This window comes from Numida meleagris, chromosome 4 (assembly GCF_002078875.1).
Source record: "Numida meleagris isolate 19003 breed g44 Domestic line chromosome 4, NumMel1.0, whole genome shotgun sequence".
NCBI classification, from domain to species: domain Eukaryota; kingdom Metazoa; phylum Chordata; class Aves; order Galliformes; family Numididae; genus Numida; species Numida meleagris.
The window spans coordinates 92,332,168-92,355,489 of NC_034412.1; the positions used below are offsets into that span (position 1 = coordinate 92,332,168).

Genomic DNA, 23,322 nt, shown 5'->3' on the forward strand with positions numbered 1-23,322 from the left:
CTTTTGAAAGGAAAACTGGTTCTGCAGAAGCCAAGTGCATTCCTTCTACGAACTACAAGGAAGAGGATTTCAACCCTTGGGTTTGGGCCATAGTAAACATGCACAGTGGGCAGCTGCAGACATTACTTAAGAATTAATCACTGTAATAGACTTCTTTAATCTAACTACAATGATCAAGTAATACCAAACATATTCCATATACCCGTAGGGTGTATGTTAGATTAATAGGATTACCTGCTGCTGCTGATAATACTATGCTGGTTTTATTTAGTACTTCTTTAAAGAACAGAAGGTACTTTTTAAAGGTGAGTAAATATCTCTTAATCCCAGAAAGGGGAAAAAAAAGCACAGAGAAGTCCAATAATAAAGCCAGCTACGCACAGTGAACTAATAACAATATCCCTAGTTACATGTTAAAACCATACGATCTGCTCACAAAGTCCTAAAAATTACAGTGTCCTTGGTTTCTTACGCCAACAGTGTGCTTATAAAGCAATATTTCTATTGCTAGTTAAGCTTCCATTTTCATGACTACCTTTTTGTTAACTTTGAAAGTCTACACAAAATATACCTAGAGTGCAAAACTCTGGGTTAAGATGGTAATCCCGAGAAGGGATCGGTTTCCTTCAGACTGTAGCATGTCTAACACACTGTGTTAGAGAACAGTCACATGTAAAGATTCTGATTTATAATAGTTATTGTCTTTTAGAGCCTATGGTCATAAATGACTATTTTACGTTCTTTGTGTAAAAACAATACATACGTTTAAAATATTCTGATAAAATAATTGAATGAATACAATTCTTTCTCTTTCTCCTTTCCAAGATCTTTTAGGGCCACAGCCAATTCCTGTGACTCCCAGCTTTAGATATTATTCTTCTAATATCAGTAAGGTCATTAGTACTACTGGAACCCTGAAAATACACTGTATTGCCTCCTATCTCCTGAGTGTCTCATAACAACACTAACTCACAGTAACTTTCAATAAAGAAGAAAACTAATTCAGTGCCTACCTAACAACCTCCAAAGCAAAGAGTAGCACAGACTTCATCCCACCCAATGTTAGTATGTAGTTCAACATTTACTCTAAATGAAAGAGGGGAGTCAATAATGAGAGGCCCCTAGAGAAGATGAGGAAGTCAAGACATCTCTAGGGAGTATTTTGTCCCAGTTATCCTAGACACCTATTTCAGCATGAATCTCCTTCTGGAGATGCTTCTTTTCGCTCCCTGCAGAGTAAGCCTAGACAACTAGATGCCTGCAAGCAGATGAAGTTTGTTAAATGCATTTTCTTCTTCTGTATTGGCAGCTTGTGACCTATATGCGGCACAAAGCGAGACACAGCCTATGTCTGCTGCAACCAGAGGCATAACTGCTAATTGTACCTCTGGTGCGAGGCAGAGAAACTAACACCTGACATGCAGCCCTCTAAAATCCGAAGTCCTCCCACAAACGTGAATTTAATTTTTCCAACATTGCATTTATAAAATCTCTTTCAGCTTTATCAAATATCCCCAATCACTTAAAATATTTTCCTAATCGTTTCTGAGACAAATCCATCTCCAGCCGTCGCAAGGTAGAAATATAGGTTTTATGCCACACCTAAGGTTTAGGTGTCCAAGTTTGCTGGACAGGAGCCTGGAGTATGCTTGTATGCTCATCACAAAACTAAAATTGTAAATTCGGTTCTGTGATGATTTATGTGTAAGAAATAAGAGTTGGAAGCAGCACCAGAAGCCTATGCTACAACACAAGTTCTTCTGTAAAGGAAATGGGGAAATGTAGCTTCCTCTTTTTTTCTTTTCATTAAGAACTGCAGTTTGGTAGTTGTGCTGTAAAGGGCATTACATGTTCAGAAGCAAGAGAAGTTCAGTTTTGACTTTCTATACTGTTGAGAAGAGGTAAGACACAAGACAGCTTACAGTCTTCCTTTAAGGAGAAGACAGGATTGACATGCAGTTTCCTAAAAAATTAAAGGATGAAACGTCTGATTTCACTAGAGACAAGATTTTGGCTTAAATCTATTGTTGTAACTTTAGGCATGAATTTCTACTTCCAAAATCTTGTGTTAGGAGAATAGGCATTAGTCTTCTGCAACTGTGAAAAGTGATGGTTAGGGAAAAGATCATTTATTTTACTGACATGTAATTGATGTAGGGAGTTTTACAGCGAGGAGTAGGAAATTGCTGAGTGTTTTACGGTGATAAATACCACAAAGTATATCAGAATTAGGAGCCCCAGTATCAGCGACAGGCTTCAGACTGGAATCCAGTTGGTGTCCCTCAGAAGTGGCCAGTGCTCCTGTTGGCCCAGATGGCTGCTGTTGAGAAAGTGGCCGCAGCACATGTAGGAGGAGAGGTGAGCCTGGAAGAGCATCACTTCCAAGCCCGCAGCTGCACCTCAGCTTCTGAGCAACTGCAGTGCCTGTTTCCATGCCTGGACTGAGAGAACAGCAAAAGTGCAAGAGAGATCAAAGCGACACGAGTGTCAGCTACTTCATTGCCTTGAATGTATTTGACTCAAAATCCCTACTCTTGCTTATGTACTCTCTCTTGCATTGTCCCTTTATCTGAAGCAGATGACTCAATCCCAATTTAATATTAATCATCTTCTCGGAAAAATTCTTAGCAGCTGCTTCACATTTATGCTTTTTTTTTTTTTTTTTCTCCCTGGCATTAGGGAGTGCAAAGACTTATAAAAGTTTAAAAGGAAATTTGAGGATTAAAATAATGTTTAATTAGCAGCCCATCATCTTTCAGGTGCACAACGCAAAGCAATTCATAAGAATCATATTCAAGAATGATTATTGTTATCCCCATCTTACAGAGAAATGAGGTGAATTACATTATCTGACTAATGACACACTTAGTGTTAGATGTCAGATCTGTGTTATACCAACTAGGTCACAGAAACATGCAATTTTAAAATATTCCCTGTTTTTCTATACTCACCAATATATGAGATTTTTTTTTTTAAATCAATACTGAAGCTAATAGCTAATAACCTTATATTTGGTAACATTATATCAGTACCACATGGAGAAATTCCCCCAAAATGTATTTCTCAACTAACCCCTGGCATTAAAAGATCCCGTATTTTCCTATTGGAGTGAGACTTACTACATCAGTCCATAAAACAGCCAATTCTCTCTTCTAAATACTCATGGCTCCTGTTTAAGTGACTGCTGGTAAGTGGCAGGATGAAAGAAGCAGTCAAGGAAACCAGAATGCTCTGTGGGAACAGAAGGAATTAAAGTACATCGGGAAAGATTCAAACATAAACAACCTACTCATGACAATGACTCCCAAGTGCCTTCTTCACGTCCGAGTCTAAAAGATCAGTCTCTTTTTAGAGAATATACATTCAAATCCAAATAAAACTCTTGCCCAAATTATTAAGTAGGAGAATATGACCTATGTGACACGCTTTCAGTTCGTTGTGAGGCTTTTGTGGAGCGAAGCTAACTAACAAAGCACAGTTTTCCTCAGCTAATAGCGTTGCTCCTAGTTCAGTGCATAATTCAACTCAGCTTTCAGCGGTTCTTTCTGTTCGTGGTTAACGACATCACCAAGACATTCCTGCTGCGCTGGTGGTCTCGAAGACCTGATCTGACTATAAGTGTCAATCTAATAGAGATTTCTATTCTTTAATTAAAGACTGATCTCTAGAACCCTTTCTACTGACTGGCAAGGCGGTAACATCTGTGAGAAATGAGCTTTTTTTTTTTTGCCCCCCAAACAGGTCTTCTCTATTAGCAACAGCTGAAGAAAAATAAAATTGATATGTAATTACTAACCACACTTTGAATGTCCAATGTTTCTTCATGGCTATTTAATAAAGGTCACTATTGCATCACTCCAACCATAAGTACCCGTTTACCTTTAGAATTAATCTGAAAAAAAATATCATCCCGTCCCAAATATTTAACATCCAATTTAATAATTAAATAACTAAGTGTTAAATTAATGGTCAACCAAAACTCAATAGCTGGTTCTGATTTATTATCCTCAAAACCCTCTCACAATATCCTGCTTCTACAGTTGTGACAGCAAATCTAAATCCTACTAACTCATTATTTACAAAAGAAAAGCAAATTAACCTCTATTGCAGAGTACGCACAGTAATGGTAAATACTAAAGTCATCATTCTTTATGGGATTTTTCAATCAGCAAGTAAACTTATTTGCAGAGCACTAAAAGATACTTTGTTACAGAATATGCTTCCTTAAATGGGGAGAGGATATTAACTAATGTAAGGCTTATATTATTTAACTTACAGTAAAGAAAAAGGAAAGGGGGAAAAGAAAGAAGAAACAAGTTCTTCTAGTCTGCAAAGCTAAACCATGTGAGGTGTACTGAGGTAATGACTGTACCTAAGGAATGAGGTCACACAGGCTTTTATCTTTTCATGCTTCAGTTAGAGCTAGATTGAACAGGAGTAATAACCAATCTACCTTAGTGTTTTGAGGAGTAATGAAACTACATCAGTTTGGGTGCTAATATAAACCAAAGCTTCCAGAAGTTCACTGTTACTCATTCAGCAGCACTCTATCTCAAGACATACTGAGGAAACTGTCAAGCATCTCCCAAATCCATGTTTCTAGTTGGCCCAGCTGGAACTGTTGTATTCTGACCGTATGTGCTTTCATATTTTATTGCATGCCATTACTCCTTCAACATTATCTACGTGAGAAGGTGAAGTACTTCTATTCTTCTGTGCTTGTACCTTCCCTTATCAAAAGGGCATTTGGTTGAGAACTTGGACCTCCAAATGTTGATCTTGTAGAGGTTTAAGAAAAAACAATACCCATAAAACTTTGCAGCAGCCATTAACTGCATTAAAACTAGTAGGCTTATCTTGGAAATGCAGGAGGACTGCCCTGAAAAACCACCTGTCCCCATTTATCACAGATCGCACAAATGTGCCTTGGTAGTTAATATTAGCTACCCGCTCTACTCTGAATAAAAAAATTCTTGCAAAGTATCTGTGATTAATGACATCAAATGCTTTTAGATGGTGGGAGCCTGATTTTCAAGGACAAATATTTGAATAGCACATCCAGATTTCATATGTGGAGAAGTAAGCTTAAATTCCCGAATGTGGATTTTTTTTTTTTTGCATTGATAATTACAAAATCGAGGAATTTCTCTTCACCTGAAGCCTCTTACTTTTTTTCTAGTGAAACTGGGTACAAGAGAAACCTGCTGTTGGTTACTAAATGGCAGCTGAAGGGAAGAATTTATTCAAGTGTGCTCTGCAGTTACTGTTTAAAGAGCACCTGTTTGCACAGATTGTTCCTTCCTCAAATAGGAGCTAAAGGCTTACTTATTAGCATCTCAACGCTGTAGGTAGAGCTGGCTGTAAAAGAAAAAATATGTTCAGTGCTCCTTGCAGACAGCAGAACAGGTTTAAATTTGCTGCTTTGCAGTTTAATCAGTTCTGTATATTTACAGCAATAGTTTGCTTTGCAGCTACTTCAAATAGCATTTTGTTCTTGAGATGCACGTAATCTAGTGAGATAACCGCATCCGTGCCATCATCACAGTGATAGTTTGTATAAATGATGTCTGGATATTCTGATATTTCTATTGGAATAATGTGTGAGTGAGGGTATGTATAGAAACAAAACTTTTCCAGTAAACGTTAAGTTTCTGTGGAGAATATTGTGGTGATAAAATGAGGTTAAAAAACTGCAGTATTTATTTTTCTGTATTGTATAGTTAAAATTCTGGCCACGTAGATTAAGAAGTATATTCTAGAACTATGCAACAAATTCGTAGATGTTTGTAGCCACAACTTAACATTCTACATCTTTGGATTCTTGATGTAGGATTTCACAGATTAGAAGCTGTGAATTTGGGATAAAGGAGCTGGTTAACTTTAAAAATCCATTTTGCCCTGATCTAACTTCTACAAGGGATAAAGAATCCTAGGTAAGTGATGTATGTAGCTAATGATTTACTTAACTCTTATATACATATATATTTAGTTTAACTGAGTTTAGCTTCTAGCCTGTTTTTCAAATATCACTATTATTGTTTGCATCCTGAATATTTGATTTTTATTTACATATTTGCACTCTGTCTGCTTTTACCATCTTCTCTGCTGGTCCTTGCTGATTTGTTTCACTTCATACGTGTTTCAGAATGCTGCATTTTGATCACATGATTCTTCTTGCAGCATCCTGCTATTGGCTCATCTGTCACTTCAAAGGTCTTTCACGGACTAACTCACCATAGTTGATACCCAGTTCTTTTGCCCTTGGTCCCCTAGGCTGGTATCCTACTAAAGCAATTACGTTTCCTTGTTTGAACAACTACCTTTGAGAAACATCCACATAACTCTTTGCATGTGGAAGTTGGCCATTCACAAAACCCACACCGCTGTCTTTCAAATCCCTCCTTAAAGTTTCTTGTTGTTATGGTGTCCGCATAAAATTTTACAACTGGTCATCTGATATGCTACCAACAGTTAGATCTATTGTACCAATATTATTGTATCTTTACTGCCTACCACTGCTCTTCCTGTACGTATTAATCAGTCAACCCCTGAGGCAAAGTGTTTTCCATGCATAAAAACTAATGGTTTTAAATAGGGAGAGTACAAAACACAGATGGTATGACATATAATGCATTGCACAGCCAGTGTTACAATAAAAAAACAAGTAACTTGGTAGATTAAAATATAGCTTGCTTCATACCGTATCACAAGTTGTATTTTGTAGGGCTGGTCCACATGCAAATATCTAAAGCTGCTTTTAAATCTGAAAAGCAAACTTGCTTGTTCTTCATTTCAGTGACTGCTAATGAGCATTCCTCCAGGCTGCATGTAGTTGTTTATCAGTTAGACTCAATTTATATTATCCACTTTTGTTTTCCCTGCTGGAAATGCTACATAACACTAGGTTCATCTCCGTGATGGTTGAACTAGGTGATCGTTGTGGTCTTTTCCAACCTTAACAATTCAATCATTCCTTGCTAGGAGCCACTGAAGAGGTCTTAAAGCTACTCATGTATTTGTGCTGCCTGATTTCTGCTGTGTCAAGGATGGGAACTCCCTCATCATGGTGAGCAAGGAGTTCTTATCCCTTCAGGTTTTGCAGATGAATGTGTTTGAATGTAGCAGCAGAGAATAAGTTAGTGAAGAGTCCCACAGCAAACTGGTGGGAAAACCTTTTAGAAAACAAACAACAACACGACTCAGCACAAGCAGCACCATCTTCAGAAAATGGTGGAATAGATGTGACAGTGGCAGAACTGCTGTTGGGTGAGGACTTGGGGCCTGAGGAGTCTCTTGTGATGGGAGGAACCAGGAGAAGAGATAAGCCCAACGATCTCCATTTCCAGTAAACTTGATGAGTCAGTAGTTCCTTTTCCTTGGGTCTTCCATCATTTTTGGCCATTTCCTCCCATATCATTGAGTAGGAAGGTCCTGCGGTGAAAGATGAGCGGTGTGTCTTCCTGGATCATGGCATGAGATAGCCTGCTTGCTCTTCACCATCTTTTCAGTTAAACTACTAGGTTTTATGACCTTGGCCACAGCCTTTCACAAGAGCATGCCGGTCTGCCATGACAGGAATGAGGGATCTGAGGAGACAGAAACCATTTGCCTCTGGATATACATACATGAACCACCTCAACTACAACTAGAAAACCTCAAAATCTTTCCAAACCTTCAACGAACCTCTATACCACTTTATGTCCCCAAACGTGCGTGTCCTTGTCGCACAGGAGCCAGCTCTTTCTCGCTCCCCCAGCCCCCAAGCTGACAAACAAGATGGTGGCCATGGCAGCCTCCTGCTCTCCTCAGCATGGCCGACCTCCGTGCGCAGGCGCAGAGGCGGCCCCCGAGCAGGTGGCAGATGCCGTGCCGACTGCGCCTGCGCAGAAGGCAGTCTGCAGCGCCCCCGCAGGTGCACCTTGTCGCTGCGCGCACGCGCAGAAGCCCCCTACAGGTGCCCCCTCCCCGTGCTATATCTGAGTACGCTGCGGATTGCACGTATAAGCGGTCGCTTCACTCCTTCAGACTCCCGCGGATCCTTCCGCCGATACCGCAGACGGCACTTAGTGCTTATGGCTCAGCCCACCTGAGGCAGCAGTAGAAACGTCATGGCTCGTCACGACCTCTATAATGTTTGTTTTCCCGTTTAGCCTCATCTTCAGGCTATTAGTGAACGTGGGTGGCCCGAAGGACTCTTTCAGTCGAAGCTTGGCGGAAGGATATTTCTTTATTTAACCGCGGTAAGCTGAAGTAACATTTCGAGGCGGGGCCAACAGCGCGGATACCGCCTCTTCGGGCCAATCACAGCGGGAGGCTTGCCGTTAGCTCCGCCCCCCCGCGGAGGAAGACCCAATGGGAGCGAGCGAGGGAGCGGCGGGGGCTGGCTGAGGGGTGTGTGCGGCAGCGCGGGGCGGTGGAGCGGCGCTGGGCGCAGCGGCTGTTGCCGGGGGCGGAGGGGAAGCGGCGCGTTCTCGGGACCCGGGCGCCGTGTGGAGGCGGTGGGGGGCCGGGCTGAGGGCGGGGGGCAGCAGGTGAGAGGGGGAGGGTAAAGCTGGAGGAGGGGAAGGAGGAGGTCGGTGTTGTTTGTGTGCGCGTTGTGGGGGGAGGAGGGGGGGGGGGGTGTAGGGGAGAGGCACCCGGAAGGCGCTCGGCCCGGCCGCCTCCTTCAGCTGCCGCCCCCCGCTCCGGCTGCCGGGAACAAAGGGGCGGCGGGGCAGGCCGCGGCGGGGCTGGCCGCTGGGATTCCCTCCCTCCTCCCGCTGGGGCAATAATTAACGGCCCCGTGGGCAGAGCGGCGTTCCGGGGGGCGCCGAGGGCTCCTTGAGGAGAAGGCGGGCGGGCGGGCGGCGAGCCCCGCGCAGGGCCTTACGGCCGCCTTCTTCTCCCTCCCGCCCCGAGGGAGGCCTCCCGATGAGGTAAAATGGTGCTGAGGCTCGAGGGGAGCTGGTCGCTGCTGGTCGGGAAGCGTTTCCTCAGTCTGGCCGGGGACGACGACGGGCCCTGGGACACGGAGCGCGTGGCGGAATGGCCCTGGCAGGCGGGCAGGATCCGGGCGGTCTCTCACACTGACATCTCCAAACCGGACCTGAAGGTAACGGGGCTCTCCGAGGGGCCTGGGGACTTCAAGTGTCGGTGCGTGCATGCGCTCCGTACCCCGTGTGTATATATATACATATATATATATATATATATAAACCGCGCGCTTTGGTGAGCTCTTCCCGATGAGCTTCCCTACCTGACCTGCTTGGAAACGTGTGTCCTGCTGGCCGAGGGCCCCGCCGTGCTCGCGCTGTTGCCGGAAGTTGCCCGCAACTCGTGGTAGTCGCCTTCCACCGGCGTGGTGACAACTTCTTGAGTGCGCCTGGTTTGCTCGGCCTTTATTTCTGTCCGTTTCCCATCCGTGATTTAAGACCTCGTCAGCTGTAAACGATTTTGTTTCCCTCGAGGCTGGAGTTACTTATGGAACCCGAACACTTCTTCTTTTTTTTTTTTTTTTTTTTTTGATGGGCCACTTTTCTCCAAGCAGCGCTGTAGACATATGAAATCCATGCGTGGCCTTGGAGGCTCCCCACGCTCTTCTTTCATGGTGGCTGCTTCTTATTAATCGTTGCTGATGGGATTTTGGTATGCGCCATCAATTATTGCAGGCTTGGCGTAACTCATTAACTGTATGGTCAGGGTGGGAACCGGGAGGCTCTGACAACTTGAAGCTCTCAAGGGGCTCTTTGTCAACTGTAGCCAGGAAAACTATCCAACCCGCATCTGAACAATTGCTGTGGGATACAAACTGTTTGCTAGGGACAATACTCCATTACAGCAAGAGAATCTTCTGTTAATTTGTTTCTATAAGGGACTTAGTCAGGAAACACCTGCTCAAGGGAACAACCGTTGTGTTTCTTGCTCTTGAGCGCCCAAACTTTGGGATGTGCTGTGGAGATCTCCGCGTTGTTGGTAGTTGAGCTTCCTTCTTGTGGCTGCAGTGGGGCTTTCCCTATAGATGGCCTTCCCCTTATTGGGGTGAGGAGGATTTGCTGCAGAAAGCTCTTAAGGACCCTCTCTGAGACTTGGAGGAGGGGCAGATGCTGCTGGGGACTTTAATGCTTTCCTGTGTGCTGTGGAGTTGGTGGTGGTTCTGCAAGCAGTGATTAACTTTGTGCGTTCTCTGGTAAAAGTGTTAAAGAAGTTGTGAAGTAGCTGGTGGAGCCACGAAGAACTTTTGGCACCAAAAACACGTGCTACCTCCTTTCTTGTATTGCAGCTCTGTGTTAGAGGACTGTATGGGAAGACTCGAAGTAGTGATGGATTGAAGAAAAGTATCAAAAGGAGCAGTAGAAGATAATATTTCAAATCTTGCTTTTCGTATAGCATTAGGAAGCGCTAGCTACAGAAATGGAGGGTGGTTAATTACTTCTGAAAACATTTTCTCAACTGTATTTTCCTGTTTGTGCAGCATTCATTCTGCACACAAAACAAGTCCTTCTGGTTCTGGGAGTTGTGTTGTTTGCTTATCTCTTTCACTGTTTCTATGAACTCGAAAATGAGTAAATTCATTTCTGTGCCCATTAGTCCTACAACTCCTGGGTGTGATAATGCCATTTTGTGTGCGTGCTTCTACTTGTTTAGCTTCCCTGCAAGGGAAGAGGCAAAGGGGAAGTCTCCAGGAGTTGCTCGGTTACTCTTTAAGAGTGAACCAGTTAAATGCTATATTTAAGATAGGGATAGTTGATGGAAACAGGGAGGCATACTTCTGAAGGTATTGTTCTCTAAATTCCTTTAGTCAGGCAAGGGTTTATCTGTGTGGGCTTTTCCCCCTCAATCTTTGGATCATCTTGGCATGTTGTTATGGGAGGATAGTAATGCCACTCTTGAAATTGGTCGAACTCACCATGTTTTTGCCATGTAGTGACAGCTGCTTTCCTCTTCAGCAGTTGGTATGTATGCTTCAGAGATTTGCAAGGGTAAACACCAGTTGAAAGCAGGCAGGAAATGACCTTCTTCACACTGTATTATTTGATGTCCTTCACTGGCATGCTGGTACTTGTGCTTTCAATAAAATCGCTGAAGTTATTCTTTGGGACTTGCTCGTAAAACATTTCTGGAAAAACAGGTTGTCTGCAAGTGCTCTGAATTAAAGTTTGTGGAAGAGGCATGTGCTGCTGTAGGATATGGTCCTTGTTTGTTTGTTTGCTTCTTTTCCCCTGTCTGTAAACGCAGGTTTTAGAGCTAACACAGTTAACTGTCCTTGATCAGCAGAGGATTGTTTGAGATGGGGAGGTTAATGGGAATATTAATGCTTTATGTGACAGTAATGATGACAAACCAGTTAACGTTAACTACACTTATAAAATACTAAGTCAGTGTAGGATGCTTTAGTGATTGCTTAATTGTATGACAGAAAGGCAACATTCATGCTTTCATTTAAATGATTTTTCAGAAGAAATTCTTTATCATTTCTATCTTGCACGTGCTTGAATATTAAGGAGGTTACTCACTCTTTCGCTTTACTCCCTTTCTGTAGATTTGTGTAGAATTTGATGATGAGTCATGGGAAAAAAGAAGATGGATAGAAGTTTACAGCCCAAAAATGAAGGTATTCCTCGTGGAGCAAAAGCTGGTGTTAGCAGAAAGAAGATCTCACGGCGGTTCTATGTCGCCTGTCCAGTGGCCTGCAATGGCAAGTATACAGCTGGCCTTACTCACTTTGGTTCTGCTCTTCTGTCTTCTAAGGATAGTTTTGCTTGTTACAAGTGTGAATTTCTCAAGTACGGTGTCACTTGTGTAGCCTTATGTATAAAATGCAGGGAATCTGTAGCTCTTTGTACAGAGTGAGGCAGAGCTCGTAAGCATTTTTAAGTTGTTTTGTTTTGTCTGGGGATATAGGGACAAATTTTCAAGATTTTGCTTCTCTCCCAGACTACTGTTCTGTAGAGAGTGAATTCCTTCTCCCTCTAGCTTCACGTTTCATGAAATTGTGGTTAAGAACAGAGAGAAAAAGGACACAGAACAGATTTCTACAGAAGCCTATATTTTTACCTTAAACCATTGCTTTACTTTGCATCAAGTACTGTTAATTCTTCAGTGATTTCTGATCTGAGACAAAAGTAATTTGAATAACTCTTAAATATTGGCTGACTGCCACGGATCACTTCTGAGGTCAGGTTTTTATATGCATGAAAACTAGAGCAACACTGTCCAAGCCAGAAATCTAAGCTTCCAGCAACTGCCATGCATGGCTGGTTGTGCAGATCAGCCAGTAGAGGTGAGAAGAATTTTTCTTGGTTAATGTATTCCATCAGTATAGTTTTACTGGACTACTTTGGATATTGCTGCTCATAAAAGCAGTTGTGAACTAAACAAAGATGGAGATCTGCTCAACTTCAGTTATGCTGAAGTTGTAGTTCATATTTAATGCTCTTAAGTTTGCTAGGCGTGAGGTATGTAGCATAATTTGTGTTGCTGTTTTAGCTGAGGTTTGTCTTAAGCAGAACTAATCTGAGCAGACATTAGTTGGAAGTAGAGCTAAACAGAGTGGGAGAGGAAGTGGAGAAATGACTCCTTGATATTCTTTTCTTAGCTTTGCAGCATTAGTATTTCTACTAATAGATTTGCTGATGCGACGTTCTGAAGACCTGCTTGTTTCTGTGTGTCTAAACTGTTCTGAATGGATACTCACCTTTGTTTTATGTGTGAGATTTCCTTCACTGATGTGTATAAAGGGTCAGTTCACGCCATGTACGTGTTAGAAGCTCATTGTAGGAGCCATGTAGCTTAAAGTAAAGCACAATATTGGAGCTTACCTTGGCAAAGAAGATTTTTCCTCCATTTCTCACTAAACAAGGAAGGAAAGGAAGAGTCACAAGAAGTGCAAGTCATAAAAAGGGAATTTAATTAAACAAATCTTGATTACAACAATTGAATCAAGTGTAGGGTAGAACTGTTGTACTGTCCATTGCTCTTGGAACAGCTCCTCTTCCACTTATGATGATATTGCCCCTTTGGCAGTGCTGTCTTAACTGAATTGAAAGCAACACCAGCAAAGAAAATCTTTGCTTGATCAGTTTAGAAACCCCACATGTACTTTATCAGAACTATTTTCCTTTTTTTTCCCTTGTAAATGATGCATACATGTACCTTCCACACAGGGAGGAGTTGCTCTTACTGCCTGTGGCGTTCCTGATGTGTACCCACTCAGAGCTGTTAACTGGAGGTTAGACAGAGTTTAACCTTGCACATGTTAAGACATTTCAGAAGCTTTTCAAGGAGATTTTTGTTTCATGGCTGCTTTCAAAGCCCTTGGTGTACCTGAGGACATCATTGGACAGGAGCAGTATGATAACTATGAGGCTATCTAAGCTGTCACACACGCCTCAATTAAGGCTTCAGCATACTGTCAATGTTGTGTGAGTTTTGAGAACTTAAATGTGAGCTCTGCAGCAAGCTGTCAGTGATTTGCTAGTTTTTTCCCCACTCTACCACATGCACTCTGGAGGGTTTACATCAGCATGTCCCCTGTTGGAACTCTTCGTACTAGTAAAATCTTCATGCTAAGATGAGTGGTTAATGATGACCAGTGGCAGCTACCTGGACTGAATCCTTTACTCTTTCTAATAAATGCAATGAATTTCAAGTATAATCTGGTCACTTCTTTATTAGATTGATATGAGAAATATTATTAGGAGCTTGCTTTGTTTCGACAGTTGCATGTCGATGCGAGACCTTAACAGGGGAATGGATGCAAAACTGAATTTATTTCTGTAAAAATGAATATGCGAAATGAGACCTTTCTGTGCTTCTAAGAAAATGCTTGTCACTTTTCTAGACTTACAAATCCTTAGTGGACAAAGCTGGTCTGGGACCAATGGTTTCAATACGCTATCTTGGTGAAGAGAAATGTGTTTTTCTTTCTAAAGACCTTCTGACGCCCATTCAGGTAACTTTGTGTGGCATTATAGAAGTAGAATATAAATCTTTTTTTTGGTATTTAAGATATCTGAAGTTAATATATCCTAGATGCAGACTTTAGACAGGTGAGAACTTGGGGTAGGTATCTATTGCCATAACTCTTAAATACCAGTTCTGAATGTAATGTGCATGTCCAGGACACAGGCATTTAAGGCAGCTGTGTGAGGGAGTGTATTAGGGCAGTCATTCAGCTCAGGTGACAGCGCTTGCATCATGTTGATGATAGAGGGTTAATGTGGAATATTTCCTTTTGTCTTGTGAACACGAGTGCTATGGCTGTGAAAGGAATTGCAGACATGTCTGGAATAAATCTTCCTGCTTAATGGAAACACATGACTTGTAATCCTAAACAACTGTGGAGGCAGGCAGGATGTAAATGGGATGGTTGTGTTATAATACCTTTATTGAGCACCCAGAGGAGAACTTGTTAGTGGAAATTAGGCAGACACAGGTTGAAACAATTGCCCCACGTGAATGGCTGGTAAGGCATTTTGAGGAATACTATCTGCTGCTGATAAAGGATTTAACCTGTTTTAGAAAACTGCTCTTAAGACCTGTAAACAGCATGAATGAAATGAGTGATAGATGTCCCATGTTGAGACTGCTAATAGCGCTGTTGTTAATGTTCAACTACTTGGACCTGCTGAAGGTCAGCAAGAAGGCTGTATCCTGAGAAGCTAGCATAGGAATCCCTTAAAGCTGAGTGTAGCTTGTAGATTGTCATCTTGCCCATGTTGGCTCAAAGAGCAAATAAAGACTTCTTTACATGGAAGCCTCATCTCAATACTGCAGTGGAACAAGCTGCTTTTCTGGCCTCTTAAACAACAGTTCTTTGACTGCTAGCTCCTGAGACTTCTGCTTCTTACAAGCATGAGAACAGTGCTTTGGGCAAAAAAAAAATATATATATATATAATCCTTTTGTATTGGCACTCTGAGCCATGGCTAAAAACTTGCTTTCCAATTCTGTTTTTGGAGTCAATTCTAAGTCACAGAATCATGTTGTCAAAGAGCTTATTTTAGATTGGAGGAAAAAAAAAAAGTAAAAAAAAAACAACATAAAAAGGATAAATACGTAGTGCTAAATAGCTATGAACAGTTCAGGCATAGCTGTCTCTATTTTCATTCTGATGAAATTTTACAATGATGTCTTGAGATGCAGTGGATCCTGGCATTATCATAACACAAACTGAAACATAAAACTTGAAATATTTGCCTTTACATTTGTTCAGGACTACTTAGAAAATATGTATTTGCTGCTTCAAAGAACTTAATCCTGAACTTCAAAAATGGTTTAGTTAAACTTAGTGCTTATTAGCAAGGCAGTAAAACAAAACCAGATCGTTTTTAGAGCAATGTTAAAGTGGATCTGGAGAACTCCCTCTAGACTGGCTTGCTGATGGTGGTTCCAGGTTAGAGGTGAGGAAGTGATGTCTGCTTCTAGGAGCATGATGTGCTGGGAGCTGAAGGAACATATCATAATGAGAAACTGGTTGGGTCTGGATGAACGAGTGGTGCATTGCATCTATATACTCATGACTTCTTGGTAATCAAAAGTATTATCCTCAGTACTAACTGAAATGTTTTGCTTCTGAATAGGATGTGGAGAGTTCCAGGCTTCCTCTTAAGGATGACCAAACTGTCAATGAAGAAATTCAAGCTTTAGTGAAGAAACACCTAGATGAAACACGCTTGGTGCAAGGTACGAGCGTGCTCTGTAGCAGGAAGATTATTCAATAAATACTGAAGACAAAAGGGAAATCTTTGTGCTGATGGTGTAAACCATAGTAATCTGTTTCAAGGATGAAAGCTTTTAAAAAAAATTGAAAAGCTTACACTTTGTATTGGAGCAATGAATGTAAAACATGAAGCATTATGGAAATTTCACTATTGGGTATTTCCATTGTAAGAGCAAGTGTAGGATTTAGGCATGGATAGATGAGCTGACTCTTGTGAAAGAGATATCAAATGTACAGCAATTTCCTGCTGAAATGAATTACTGGGCATTGCTTGTTGTTTTTAGGTGGCTTGATTTTATTATTTTTCATTTAAATTTCAAAAGCTTTACACAGAGACTACTCTTCTAGTCAAGTTTAAACTGTTGGTTTTAGTTTTGCTGGCCTCATTCTTACTTACTGGTTCATGCAAGTGTCTTTTTAGTCATCTACTTGCAAGGCATTTCTTGCATGTGCTTCCACGGCAAGGAAAGTATTACAGTTTAGAGTCCTCGCTTGCAATGCTGTAAAGAGGAGAAAATTCCACATCCAGTAAATGAATTTTAATTTCCTTATCTTCTGCTTTGCCTCACTATCTGAAATTTGGAGGTCAGACCTAGCTCCATTTGCATGTCTGAAGATTCACAAAGCTTAATTGACCTATTCAAAGGCAGCAGATATTTGGAACATAATTTTATCATGTTGTTTTTTTGTCCCCTCAGTTATGTGGAAGTTGTCTCTAAGTTGTTGGTTTGTTTTACTTACATGTAGCATACAGCACTGTTGGTTAGTTCATGTTGGAACCTGTATAATGGGATGGTCTTCATGCACCTTCATTCTTAGGTGTATCATATGTTTTCATTTGTTTATTGTTTTTTTTTTTTTCCTCTGATTTCTAAGGTGGAAAAAATATCATTGGTTCAAAAATTAGAATTTATAGCCTGGATCCATCTACCCAGTGGTTCACAGCAGTTGTTGTCAATGGTAATCCTGCTACAAGAACTCTAGAAGTCAACTGTCAGGAGGTAAGAACCAGTTGATGTGGGTTTACAGAGATGGGTAAAGGGTGCAGTGTGTTTATACAGCCATCAACACCATTTCAAATTCTGCCCTTAATACATTTAGCTAAAATAAAGTGGAGGTCACTGTAGGGCAGTGGTTTTTATTACTCCAAAGTGTTTCTGTGTTACTTGATGCTGCTGGCACGACTGTCAAATAAGTGGCTATCTGCACGATAGAAAGGAGACCTGCAAATTCTTTATGAAGAGCATTACAAACATCTGATCCTTTTTTCCTTACTTTGTAGACAGTGCTCTGAAGCACCAGTTTACATGCATGTTTTCAAGCAGAAGCACTGTCATCATCATACGTTGTTAAATTTAGCTTGACATTCCTAGAATCCAGAAGTCAAGTATTTAAGCTTCTTTTTTTCCACAACATCTAAAATAGACACGTTCCAACTACAACTTTCATCTCTAACTGGCTGTGTATCTTTTGTTCCTCTTCAAGATTCCAGCTTTAAAAACTCTCGATCCAGAGTTAATTCACGTGGAAATAATATATGACAATAATGGAAAATGTGGTAAGAGCTGTTATTGTTTGTACTGCAGAGACAAATAGCACGCTTGTGCTAGAACAGCCTAATGTTGATCACCTTCTATTCCAGATAAACCTAAAAGAATTGGGGGTGTGAAAAGGAAATCATCAGAGAATAGTGCAAGTGTTGATGCCAAACACACAAAGTCTTCTCCTGAGGTAATGCCTTACTGCATTATGTACAGCTGTGTTACATAACACAGTCACGTAATTTCTCAGAACAGTCTTAAGTAAGGATTAAGTAGAAAAGTTAAATAATAAACATAATCCCTTGGAGGATGTGTTGAGTTTATTGAAACTTGTCTAGGCACGGGTGAAATATCTTGCCTTGTGGTAATCAGAGAAGTTACTAAGCCTTGAAGTTCAGGTTTTCCTTTTTCTTAAACTGTTTTTTTGCCCCTTCCTTGTGCTTTAGTGTTAGCCTGCCTAGTCATGTATTCTGTAGTGTGATTAAACACAGGGTGGTTCTCAAGTGCATAAGTTTTGTTTTTCATGTTCATTCTTTAACTATGTTATTCTTGAACCCAAAACCTGTGGCTGTGTTTGCATGCTCTGAGGATTCAAGGTACACAAGCAGCACTCTGGAAGAATGTTGCTTTGGTACCAAGGGGGAATGTGGCTACTCTTCTAGTACTTGCATGTCTGCATTTACTTCTTTTGTGAGTGAGCTGGGAGTTGAAAAAAATAATAAAATAAAATTCCTCCAGGCCAAAAGAAGATCTGGGTAACTTAAGTATGGAAATGTAAATGAAAAATAATGGCTTGGCCACAGAGCTTCTAACTTAACTTGTAATTTTGTCGGAGTGCTTCAGACCAAAATTATATTTTAGACAGGGCTATGGAAGAGCTTATGGAATCTCTTAAGTGGTGATGGTAGGGGGTGGCTTTTTTTTTTGGATTCTTGTAAATTTTGAATCTTAGCTTCTGCGCACTCGGTCCTGTGCTGAGCCAACTATCTGGGTTTGGCTGATGCCTGGATATCACTAATAGAAATCTTCAACAGCTTCACAAGGAAGCAGCAGGAGGTAACAAGTACGAGATAGGATTCCTCAATGACAAGTGATCCATCCTGTATTTACTGATGAGGAAAGTGTGCAGCAAAGCAGCATGAAGTAACTCACGTGCTGCAGTCTTACTCCACTGCACAGCTCATGGCTGAGTACCTTTAGTGTTTTCAGGCTCTCAATTTGCCATTCTTTGGCTTTCTGCATATCCAGCCACTGAACAGCTTGCTTGGCACACACAAAGCCAGTCTTTATTTCATATTCCAAATGTACTGCAGAAGAGTTGCTGTGATCTGAATTCATGGCTTGTTTTTTTTTTTTCTTAAAGCAGTGCAGTTATTTATTTAGTTCTGGTTTTGTAGTCTTCCTTCCAAGGAGTGGATCCTTTATGACCTTTGTACTCTTTAGGAAATGTCTGGCAGCTATTTTCTCAAAATGGTGACAAGTGAGTGTGCTCTCTAATAAGGGGAAAAAAAAACTGTTTCTTGGTCTTCAGTGGAGGGAGTGTGATCGTATGGGGTTGTTAAGCTGAATCTATAGCTTTTTTTCTATTAAAAAAACCCAAACAACTTATTATATGATTTCTAATGTAGAGTTAATAAATTCTGGGGGTTTTCTGAGAACTTGTTTATGTGTCTGACAGCTGTGTTATACCAAAGCAGAAAGGAACTACTTTAGAGTTGATGGTAATGAGTCTGTAGTGCAATTTGCAGCAGTAAGTCGAGTATGTGGGAGTGGAATATGGATGTCAGAGCTGAGGAGGGAGCCCCATGGAAAACAACTGTTTTTAAAGACTTGTTAATTTGGTATGCTTGACGTATTTCTAAAAGAATTGTAGATTTCTAAAGCTGGTTACTTAATCTGCACAGGATTATTTCACTTAACGCTTTCTGGAATCCCGTTTCAAATATTTTCTTTCCACTGCAAAGAAGTTCACATACAGATTTTTGGTAATGTTATCAGACTAACTTCACAGTTTTCATTTTCCCTGAGGTTTACAGGTGAGCTCTGAAAGCTATTTCTGAATTCTGGTTACTGCTGCTAACTTTGGAAGATCATTACAGTGATGGTTACGAAGAAAAGCAGAGCTTTCTATCCTCTTGCCTTAATGTTACACCCACTCCCTACCCTCAAAGTCTGTGTTGGTAGTCGAAAGGATGAGGGTGGTGGAATGAATTAGCAGGAGCAATGTTTCACTGAACCTCTGAGATTTAAAAGGACGCTCTATTAGGTAGAAATAACTTAGACTGAATGAGAAATGGCCTTCAAGCTTTTAAGCGTGCTGAGGAGAACAGTAATGTGCTTCTCTTTTTAAGCTTAACCTTGTAATGTGGTATTTATTTTGGTGGTCATGAACACTTAGAACATCACCATTAAAATCTCCCTTGCAGGTTTCTCAGAGTCAGGGACATGTGCACTCAGTACCAACAGTGTTTGGTGAAGCATTGCTGGGTTGTACTCCTGCTAATAAAGACCAAAGGCATCAAGGCTTGCCCCTGCCAGCTAACTCTCCTCCCAATCTTGGCGCGGAAACTCCTCAGGGGTAAGAAATCAGTTCACGCTTGCATGGACTTTTTTTTCCTTCAAAAGTAACTCAAGTTTGTAGCAGGTTGAACATTGTTTGTTTTTTAAGGAAGTGCAGTAACTCACATCTTCTGCAGCACTGGAACAGCTTCAGACAGGTGTCCTGTAGGCTAGCTGCTTGCAAATTAAGTGTGGGTCTTCCGTTATATTTCTGTTCAACACCAATTTATGTTGGTCTTAAACTTGCTTATTACTTGTAGAAGCCTGGAAGATGTCCCTCTGGGCTTAAAATCTTCCAGTACTCAGGTTACCACTCCAAACTTTCCTTGAACAAGTTTGAGTTGATCCTGTGTTTCCATGATAAAACTAGCTCTAGGAATCGTATAGTCAAGGCATTTTTCAGTCAGAGGAAAGTCTCAGATACAAATTGCTTTATTCAATTTTCCAACTAGAGCAAGTGTGAAAAGTGTAACTGTTTTTGCTGAGGGTAAACCACAGTTCTTTCTCATCTAGCAATCTTTAAAGGTTAGAATTGTGTATCTGTGCCTACAGTTCTATCACAAAGATTAACATATATAGTAGAAACGGTGTGGTAGGAAAAATAAGTGTTGTGTATTAGCTTTGCAAGAAGCAATATTGGTTTGCAGCAAGCATGACATTTCTTCTGATCTTTTTGTGTGGGAACAGTTTTACTGTCTCGGTACTCACTACATCTTTAGATGTAGTGCCAAGCAGAACCACTGTCCATGCTGAAGTTCTTGGAGCCTTAGAGTCATCTAAGGCAGACATGCAAGTGAATGCAGTTGGTTATAGAGCTGTTCCATGGTGATAATGAGAAAGTAACTTTGTTGTGGGAAAAGGTAGTGGAGTAGCTACTGTGTAGCTAAACTGGGGTGGATCCACATGTATGTAGAGCTTGAGTATTTGGTTACAGCACTTATAATAATAAAAGGAAAAAGTCAATCACAAACCTATTGAACTTTGCACAAAATTTTACCTTTTTGAATATCAGAAATACATGATTAAATTTCTTCCAAGATTGAAATGCGACTAGTATTGAGAAACTGATGCCTCGGTTTGTTTGACACCTGTGTCTGACTATTTCATGTTATCTTTCAGCACGTGTAGACGAAGCTTACCAGAAGTCCATCCCTCTTGTCTTAATGCTGGAATAAAACCATTGAAGGAAAATCTGACAGTCTTTCCTAAAGTGACATATATAGCTAAAGAACAAACGCAAAATATTAACGATCAAAATGGTAAATATACCTCCCTGACAACTTCAAGATCCTCATCCTTGACTGATTCGACTAATGGAAAAGAAACCAGCCTGAAAAATGTAAATGAACCTATTCTGAAGCCCACAACAAACTTTCCAAAAGAGTGCATTTCTGCAAAACCCTTGCAACATCTTAACTCTTCCCTAGCAATACCAAGAGTCAATAGCACTGTTGAACTGCAGAGGACTTTAGATTGTAGGCCCTCGACGTCAGATGCTCACCTTCTCCCTTTTACTGAGTGTGGAGTTAAATCACATGGTGGTTGTAACAGCCAAAAAGGAAACAAGGTGGATGAACATGTAGACATGGAGTTTTTTGTTAGGAGAAATTCAAATGAGGCTTTTTATGAGAGAAATGAAAATGAAAGCTTTTGGAGTGGGAGTACCAAGATCCAGGATAATGGTGAGTATTTCTTCAAACCTCCTGTCATTTGAAGGTATCTTTGTTTCTGTATAATTTCATGCAAGTATATTCTTTGAAACATAGACGAAAATGGTAATTTGAATTTTGTTAGTTAGTGATCTGGAATTTAAGTCATTTATGGGTTAAATTGAGAAAGATATTTTTCCTGCTAGATGGAAAGAACAAGCAAAATTATTACAGAGCGTGCAAGATCAGCATGACAAAGCAGGTTACATGAGCAAGGTTCTGTCTGGAAGGCAGATGCTGATGATCTAAAGAGACTGCTTTATGAAATTGAGGACTGCTGCTAAAAAAGCATTATGAGAGATGGGCGTTGTTCTCAGCGGAGCTTTAATCGAGAAGGGCTTCCATTCAATAACTGTTCTCAAACAAAACTAAAAAGCTGCCTTGTGTCTGTGTTATCTGTGGCCCAGTTCCACTTGCTGAGCGCTTTGAGTTTTCTACATGAGGCAGAATGGGAAAGGCAGTGGTTATTTAAAGAACTGGATTGCTGATGGTGTGTCTTGTGCACTGCATCAAACACTGTAGCTGGGTTCTAGCACTCTCCCTATGCACCCATCTCTTTCTTTCCAAACTCACGTTGCTTGGTCTTGGACTACCATGTGCTGTTCTGCAGCTAGCATGGATGAGCAGCCAGCCAAGCAGTCACTGAGCCCTGCTAGCTTTCACGTGCGATGTGGGAGAAAGAGAGATGCTTGCTATCTGTTATAGTAAGGTGCTGAAATCCATCCCACTTTGGGAGAAACAGGCTAAGAAAGAGCCTGGTTGTACTTCCGTCTTCATGACTTCTGATTCGTGCCCTGGTCCACTCCACAGGCAGGTTCTCAAGCCCTGATAGTTGAAGTGCTTTCAGTGAATGCAGGCACTCCTTCAAAAGTTTGCTGTGGAAGGGTGTTAAATTTGGGTCCTCAGACTATACCTCCACTGAGAAAGTTCCTGCTGACTGCAAATATTTTACAATTACTTTCTTTTAATGTAATGTGGAACGTGTAAGAAAAGTTGACGGGTTGTTTGTCACTTGAAGACATTGGCTTGCACGTTCCTATAACGAACTGATTAGTACAGCTTGTGTAACCCTCGCTACTCTTCCCTACAGTAATAGTTCGCAAGTCAATTTTAGCAGATGCTGCTAAAGTGAAGAAGCTGCAGCAGAGTGGAGAAGCTTTTGTGCAGGATGGGTCCTGCAACAATATCGCACCGCACTTGCATAAATGCAGGGAATGCCGCCTGGACAGTTATCGAAAGAACAAAGACCAGAAAGATTCCACTGTCTTTTGTCGATTCTTTCACTTTAGAAGGTAAGATCAGTACTGAGTGTCTGTAGATCTTGGTATTCTTTCAGTGTGAATAACAAGTCGCTTGTTGGAATTTCATGTCCGACCTCTTTTCTTACTTTTGTGGAAGGAGCGCTATTGGATTCTCACTGTTAGCTATAACATGGATCATCTTTTCCCAGGCCAGATGAAAACCAGCTTTTTCCTCAGCACGGTTTTGTGTAGATCTCTGGTTTAAAACTGCTGGATGTCAGTGTGTAGCTATCAAGCTATAAGCCTGGTATTCCTATCCAATGAGAAGTTCCCTGCATTTTTCTAGCACTTAAAAAATTTTTATAACTGCTTCATTTGAGTAGAAAATATTTTGGCAGGACTTTGAGCTGTTTATTTTGCTATTCTGGGCTGAGTGCCAGCGGGATAACTTGAGTGTAGTTTGAATGCTTCAGCTTGATAGTACTGGGAGGTTAGACTCCATGTCTCTCAGCATTTAGCAGTTGGAAGTGTGAAATGTTAGACATATTCTGCAGTTACGGAAGAGTTGCAAC

At 41.1% G+C, this 23,322-nt stretch overlaps 1 protein-coding gene and 1 long non-coding RNA gene across 3 annotated transcripts in view; one reads left to right on the top strand and one right to left on the bottom strand.

Annotated features, from left to right (window-relative positions):
• Positions 1,668-8,240, bottom strand: LOC110398711. The gene is made up of 3 exons (XR_002438568.1): positions 6,701-8,240; positions 3,120-3,231; positions 1,668-2,441 (listed from the first exon to the last, which is right to left on the bottom strand). It is a non-coding gene; the product is annotated as an uncharacterized LOC110398711 (long non-coding RNA).
• Positions 8,402-23,322, top strand: part of KDM3A (lysine demethylase 3A) — a 28,542-nt gene continuing 13,621 nt past the window's right edge. Inside the window, exons 1-11 of one of the 2 annotated variants that reach the window (XM_021396575.1) lie at positions 8,402-8,531; positions 8,899-9,091; positions 11,519-11,674; positions 13,820-13,930; positions 15,561-15,663; positions 16,577-16,701; positions 17,186-17,258; positions 17,343-17,431; positions 19,668-19,819; positions 20,920-21,482; positions 22,600-22,801. In XM_021396575.1, the coding sequence (XP_021252250.1) occupies positions 8,921-9,091; positions 11,519-11,674; positions 13,820-13,930; positions 15,561-15,663; positions 16,577-16,701; positions 17,186-17,258; positions 17,343-17,431; positions 19,668-19,819; positions 20,920-21,482; positions 22,600-22,801 (1,745 nt within the window). In that variant the 5' untranslated portion in view covers positions 8,402-8,531; positions 8,899-8,920. The remainder of the gene's footprint in view (positions 8,532-8,898; positions 9,092-11,518; positions 11,675-13,819; positions 13,931-15,560; positions 15,664-16,576; positions 16,702-17,185; positions 17,259-17,342; positions 17,432-19,667; positions 19,820-20,919; positions 21,483-22,599; positions 22,802-23,322) is intronic. The other variant, XM_021396576.1, reaches the window with a different exon arrangement.